This window comes from Melanerpes formicivorus, unplaced genomic scaffold (genome assembly GCF_026170545.1).
Source record: "Melanerpes formicivorus ecotype bairdi unplaced genomic scaffold, bMelFor1.0.p_v2 SCAF_76, whole genome shotgun sequence".
In the NCBI taxonomy this organism is placed as follows: Eukaryota; Metazoa; Chordata; class Aves; order Piciformes; family Picidae; genus Melanerpes; species Melanerpes formicivorus.
The window spans coordinates 2,719,043-2,725,833 of NW_027142428.1; the positions used below are offsets into that span (position 1 = coordinate 2,719,043).

General features: G+C 51.0%; 1 protein-coding gene across 1 annotated transcript; it reads left to right on the top strand.

Annotated features, from left to right (window-relative positions):
* The first annotated feature begins 721 nt into the window (after window positions 1-721).
* LOC137454051 (small ubiquitin-related modifier 3) lies at window positions 722-5,375 on the top strand. The gene is made up of 4 exons (XM_068163916.1): window positions 722-860; window positions 1,242-1,370; window positions 3,473-3,544; window positions 4,010-5,375. Exons 1-4 carry the CDS (start codon window positions 840-842, stop codon window positions 4,070-4,072), a joined length of 285 nt encoding a protein of 94 aa, XP_068020017.1. The 5' UTR covers window positions 722-839; the 3' UTR covers window positions 4,073-5,375.
* The last annotated feature ends 1,416 nt before the right edge of the window (window positions 5,376-6,791 follow it).

Genomic DNA, 6,791 nt, shown 5'->3' on the forward strand with positions numbered 1-6,791 from the left:
GCTGTGATTTTTGGGACAGACTTGCACAGAAACGCCAGGCAAAGCCGGTAGTGAGGGGGTAGTATCAGGACAAGGGTTTAATGAAACAGCCACCCCGGTTCCAGTGTCAATACGAACTATATAAAGTTAATGCCCAGCCCAGAAAGAGTGCAGGAGTCACGCCAAACAGGAAGGCAGCTTTGGGACAGGCAGAGCAGCAGGGTGAGAAGGAGCCTTTGTAAGAGGCTCCTCTGTCCGCAGCCAACGTCCCCCTTTATCCTGAGTGTGGTGCTCATGTTCTAGGACACACCTGGAGCCGACACCAGCCAGCTGTCGTGGCTGCCCAAGGCCTGCAGCCCACGGCTGGCCCCGAGATCTGTACTAGCAAACCCCGGGCGGGCTGGAAGGCTCCGGGTCCCTGCCTCGGTCCCCCTTGCCAGCAGCACCTCAAACGCCGCCGCTCGGGCCGGAAGGTCCTGGCCCACAGCGGCGCTCCACGCGTGGCACCGAAGCGCACGGGCACACGGCGCCCCTCTGCGGCTCCGCCAGGCGCCGACTGCGCCTTAGCCCCGCCCCAAGGCCCTGCCCCCCCGCCTTTGGCGCTTCCTGTTAGCCGTGACGGCACTTCCGGAGCCGCCTCAGAAGGTGCGCGCGCGCGGTCTCCTTCCCCTGGGCCACTACAGTTCCGCCCCTCACGTGACCGGAGCGGTGCGGCCAATGGGCGCTCGGAGCGGCGGGGACGGGGGCGGGGCTGAAGTGCGCGCTCGCTCTCGCGGGCGGCAGGAGGCGGCGGCGGCGGGAGCCCAGCGCGCGGGCCGCTTCCTCAGCGCGCGCGCGGTCTCTTCCCCGACCCCGGCGCCATGTCGGAGGAAAAGCCCAAGGTGAGGCGTGGCGGCGCCGAGGCTGCTGCGGCGCGGCCGGGCCCGGGGGGGAAGGAAAGAGGCCTCCTCCGCCGGGTGCTGGGGCAGGGCTGCCGGTGGGGCCCCGCCCCGGTCGGCGGCGTGCGGCGGCCAAGATGGCGGGGTGGGCCGGGCCAGGGTGCGGCGGGAGGGAAAGGCTCCTCGGAGAGCCGGGCCGCCGCCTCCCCGGGGCAGACCCCCCCCAGCCTCCATAGGCCGTAGGTGGTGCTGTCCGGCTCCGGTACGATCTCCGACCCGCTTCGAGGCCAGGATTTAGGCCAGAGACGTGGCGGGGCTTACACGGAGCACGGCTCGCCCGGCCGCGCTCGCAACCCGCATTTTTCTCCTCGGTTTTTCATCTAGGAAGGCGTGAAAACGGAGAACGATCACATCAACCTGAAAGTGGCGGGGCAGGACGGCTCTGTGGTTCAGTTCAAAATCAAGAGGCACACTCCCCTGAGCAAGCTGATGAAGGCCTACTGCGAGCGGCAGGTAGGCAGGGGGCTGCGCGGGCTCCCGGCTCGCTGCTCTCGCCGAGAAAGAGCCCTTGGTATGGTGGAAACCGCTGGCACGCTGCAACGACCAGTGCCACCTGCCTGCATACGTACAGACGTGTGGGACAGTGAACATTCGGGATGGTGGCTGCTCTTAAACGTTAAGGGTTTTCTCTTTTCAGTTCGTGAAAACTGCCTCTTCCTCGTCAAGCTCTCCTAAAGCTCTAAACATGTGCCATGGTGGTGTTACCGAAATTCTGATCCTGGCCCTCAGACCTATTCACTCTGAATTTGTAGCCTCAGAATCCTCAGTTCTGACATTTCTAAAAGCTTTATTAACTTGGTAGAGAGGATGTTTTCTATTTGGGTAACTGGGCAAACCACATCCTCCTCTGCTGTGACTTTTTGGGGTTTTCTTTGGTCCTCTTCACATCTTCTGTTGCCTGCTGCCCAATTCAGGCTGCCCATGTTCTGTTGATGCTGGCTGGCTCCTCTGTGTCAGAGTCCATTCCTCAGTGCTGCCCTGAGCTAAACAGAAGAGGAGTTTATCCCCAGGTCCCAGCCTGCAGCCCTCATCACCTGTATCAGGTGGCACAGAGCAGGGGTGGGGAGGTGAATGGCATCAGGTCCAAGAATTGTAGAATGTTAAGGGTTGGAAGAGACCTCTAGAGATCAAGTCTAACCCCCCTGCCAAAGCAGGGTCATCTAGGGCAGGTGATGCAGGAACACATCCAGGAGGGTTTGAAAGTCTCCACTGAAGGAGACTCCACAACCTCTCTGGGCAGCCTGCTCCAGGGCTCTGTCACCTTCACAATAAAGAATTTTCTTCTCATGTTAAGGTGGAACCTCCTGTATTCCAGCTTATACCTGTTGTTCTTTGTGCTGTTACTGGGCACCACTGAAAAAAGCCTGGCACCCTCATCTTGAAACCCACTCCTCAGATATTTATAGACTTGCTAAGATTCCCTCTTAGTCTTCTCTTCTCCAGACTAAACCAGCCCCAGGTATCTCAATCCTTCTCCACAAGAGAGGTGTTCAAGTTCCTTCATCATCCTGGTAGCCTCTGTTGAACTCTGTCCAGCAGATTCCTGTCTCTCTTGAAATGGGGAGTCCAGAACTGGACACAATATTCCAGGCTCTAACATTTCCCCACATTTCCAACATTTTTCTAAAGAGGTCTGTAGACCTCTAGAGAGGTGTAGGGAGTTTTTTGGTTCATGTGGCTCTGTATGACTGAAAGTGTGACTCACACAGGGATTTCAGAGGGCCTGAGAGGGCGAAGCAAGACCTTGATCCCTGAGCCACGGCATAAAGACTACATTGTGTGATTAAGCACTGTCAAACCAGGATTCAGTCTGAACTCAACTCAAGTTTTAAGGGCCTTATTAACTTACATGAGACCCTAGTCTAGACCCTTTCTAATAAAGTTGCAAGTAGAAATCTGCACCAAGTTCTGTAAGGTTTTTTTTTTCCCCTCAGTCACAAAATCACAGGATCATTTTGGTTGGAAAAAAGCTTCTAAGGTCATTGAGTCTAACCATTATCTAACTACAGTCTTCTTCATTCATCAGAAAATAAACCAGCTAGAATTGGGAGCAGGTGCCTGGCATGAATGAAACCTTAACTATGAGTAGTTGTTGCTAGTAGCTAGTCACACAGCAAGGTAGTGTTTTCAGCCTTCTAGAAAACATTTTCCCTTGAGTCAGCTTAATGAACTGTTACTTCTGTGTGGCTGCATGAGAAATAATTGCTGCTCCTCCCTGTCTTCTGGGGTTTTATGGAAGGGTGCACTGATTGCTCTTTTCTTCAGTTCCTTTTGTAATGTAACTTTTGACACTTGTGCCCTGCAGAGTAGAATCACACCCCGGTGTGGTTCTGTGTCGAGTCCTCGCTCTGGCGGCAGTGCAGCAGGATATTTCTCCCAACAGTTACCCTTCCTCCATTTGTGTGGCCAGATGGATGCTCTTAGTTTCCTGCCTTGCTAAATCTTTCAAGTCTTAATTTTGTCAATATTTGTTCTGACAGTAAATCTGCAGATGTTTTGTTTGGGTTCAGCAACAAAAACGTGGGTTCTCATGTGGATTGCCTTTAAACTTGCAGGGCTTGTCGATGAGGCAGATTAGATTCAGATTTGATGGACAGCCCATTAGTGAAACAGACACACCTGCACAGGTATGAAAAACACTTTTCCTGCAAACTGCTGTACAAATATTTTGATGTCTGCTTGCAGATCAAAGAAGTTTGAGATGAAAATGACGGAGCAGTGCTCCAAGTTTAATGTGTTCCAAACACCTTTGTTTGGGGTGGGATGTTTTGTTTTCACTGTTTGTAGGAGGGAGGAAAATTTCTTGGGCTGACCTGAGGGTAGGAACAGAGGAGGTGCTTGGCTGGGTGACAGGCTGATGAAGATGCCCAGTTGCTGAGTTTGGTCTGACAGGCATGGCTCTGCAACCAGCCTTGGTGTTGGTGATGCTCTGAAGGGAGATGCGATGGGTGCTGGTGGAAAGTGCTCCGTTCAGTAATCAATGAGATTTACACCTTCAGTGCTCTATTGTTGGCAGTGAGAGAGAGCTAAGTGCTTTTGTAACCACGAGGTTGTGTCTTTCAAGCCTTGTATTTTCCTTATTACTCTAACAGCTGGAGATGGAGGATGAAGATACTATCGACGTGTTCCAGCAGCAGACGGGGGGAGTGTGTTAAGACATGCCGTCCTTTTGAGGAGTTGTAAGGATCCTCATCATGCCTCACTCTCTCATCTGTCCTTGGATTTGCTGATCAATAGAAGACAAATGAACATGCCAATCACACAGGATTCTTCTCAACTTTAGAGGACATTGACCAAAATTGTTTGTTGTCTTTGACGTACTGCGTGTGCAAGTCAAAAGAGTATCTGCAGGGATTAATCTATATCTTAAATTGGGCCAATTTGATTTTAAGTTCAGAATGAGTATTATGCATTGTCTCTCTGCTGTTACCTTTTCTTGGTTGGTTTGGTTTGGTTTTCTCTTCCTTTTTGTTTTTTCTTTAAACCTGTGGCCTAACTATTCATCCATGTGTTAGGGTATGGAGTGTTCATTCCTGGCTTTTGTCGGTCTTGCCCCTCTTTAATTCCAGTCATGTAAATAATTCAGTATATTTTCATGCCAATTGTGAGTGTAAAAGTCTCCTCTTAAGAGATGCCTAAGAGAAGAAAAAGAGATGCTGATTTGATGCTTTTAGTAACTGTTGCAAACATGGTTCCTTCAGAAGCATGAAGCCTATGACACAAGGCTGGTACCTGGGGTAGATTTTGAGGCTAAAATACTGCAGATTTCTGTGTGCTTTGTCATATTATGATAAAGTCATCTGAAATACACTTTTTTTAATGCTGAAATGAGATTTGCCCTTAATTATTGGAGTTTGCAGAGCAGCTGGTCCAAAAACTAATGCTTGTGGTAGAGCAGCAGTACGTTTTGTTGTGCAGGCTTGCAGAGAGAAACCCACCACTGCAACTTCAGCCACTGGCTTGAATGCCAGGCAGAATCCCCTCACCTTTCTCCTCCCTTCTGTTTCTTAGCTGGTTCTAAAACTGTACAGCCTCTTTTTAATGCTTGTTTTTGATAAACAGGATAAATGAGGTCAAAAATCTGGTGAGCGAGGGAAGATGACGTGTGTGAGTGTACATGTGTTCAAAAAAGCAATGATCTGCTCTACTGCCTTCCAAAACCTTCTGAATTGTAAGTGTGTTGGTGTGATGGGTTTGAGCTCCAGGCAGAGTGAGGTGGTTGTTCCAGATGGATTTTTACAAAGGCCACCCTGTTGCCCCTTGATAGGTTGCCCGCTGCTGCTCCCTGGGATCATTACCTGCCTTTTATATTTACCTGACCCCTTTGGCCATGTTAGAGCTGGAAGTCCTCTTCTCTTCTTCTTGATTTTCCCGTGGATCTCATTGTTTGTTCACTGATTTGTACATTTCTTTGTTGTCCTTTACTATTGTATACAGTAAATATAGTTTGGTACTCTCTGTCTGCTACTTTGAACTTCCTACAGCTGTGCTGCCCTTGCCTTGGCTTCTCCCTGTCCTGCCTGGAGGGCAGGTGTGCACAGCAGTGCTCTCACTGAGACTCTCCAGGTAGCAAAGGGGCAGGGCCTGCTGTAAACCTCTTGGGGTGGTCCTGCAGCACTACTTGCCCTCCCTGGGGGATCTTGCCATGCAGAATCACAGAATGTTAGGGATTGGAAGGGAGGGACCTCTGGAGTTCATAATGTCAAGCTCCCCTGCCAAAGCAAGATCACATAGGGCAGGTCACACAAGGACAGATCCAGGTGAGTTTTGAAAGTCTGAGAAGGAGAGGGGCTCCAGCACCCTCGCAGCAAACAAGTTTCTCCTCGTGTTAAGGTGGAACCTCCTGTGCTCCAGCTTGTACCTGTTGTTCCTTGTCCTATCATTGGGCACCACTGAGAAGAGCCTGGCATCTTCATCTTGACACCCACCCCTCAGATATTTGTAGGCATTCCTAAGATCCTCTCAACCTTCTCCAGACTAAACAGCCTCTCAGTCTTCATAGGCAATATGTTCATGTCCCTTCATCATTCTCACAGCTCAGCAGTGGACTCCCTCCCGTAGTTCCCTGACAATCTTGAAGTGGGGAGTCCAGAACTAGACACAGTATTCCAGGTGTGGTCTCACCATGGCAGAGTAGATGGGGAGGAAAACTTCCCTAGACCTGCTGGAAACACTTCTTGATAGACTCCAGGGTGTCATTTTGCCTTTTTGTCCACAATGACACATTGCTGTCCCATGGATAACAATACAACAATACAACTTTGAACTCCCTCCCTTGTCCCAGCAGATGTAGTTCCTCCTTCTATGCTTGCACAGCCTTTTTTCCTTAAGGTCATTTTGCAGGTCATGCCAAACTGGACAGGAGTGCTGATCTGCTGGAGGGAAGGAAGGCTCTGCAGAGGAACCTGGACAGGACAGAGGCCAGCAGGATGAGATTCAACAAGGCAAAGCACTAGGCCCTGCATGTGAGTCAAAACAACCCTGAGAATGCTCCAGGCTTGGGGCAGAGGGGCTGGAAACTGCCCAGCAGAAAAGAACCAGCATCCTGGCCTGGATCAGCAGTAGTGTGGCTAGCAGGACCAGGGTAGTGATTGTGGCAGTGATTGTGCCCATGTGCTCAGGACCTTGTGTCCTGGGGTCGGTTTTGGGGCCCTCACTCCAAGAAAGACATTGAGGGGCTGGAGCGGGAGAGGGGGGCAACAAAGCTGGTGAAGGGTCTGGAGAACAGCTCTGGTGAGGAGCAGCTGATGGAGCTGGGGTTGTTTAACCTGGAGAAGGCTGAGGGAAAAACTCATTGCTCTCTGGAGTTTGGAGTGAGGTGTGGGCTGTCTCTTCTCCCTCATATCAGGTGATAGAACGAGAGGAAATGAACTC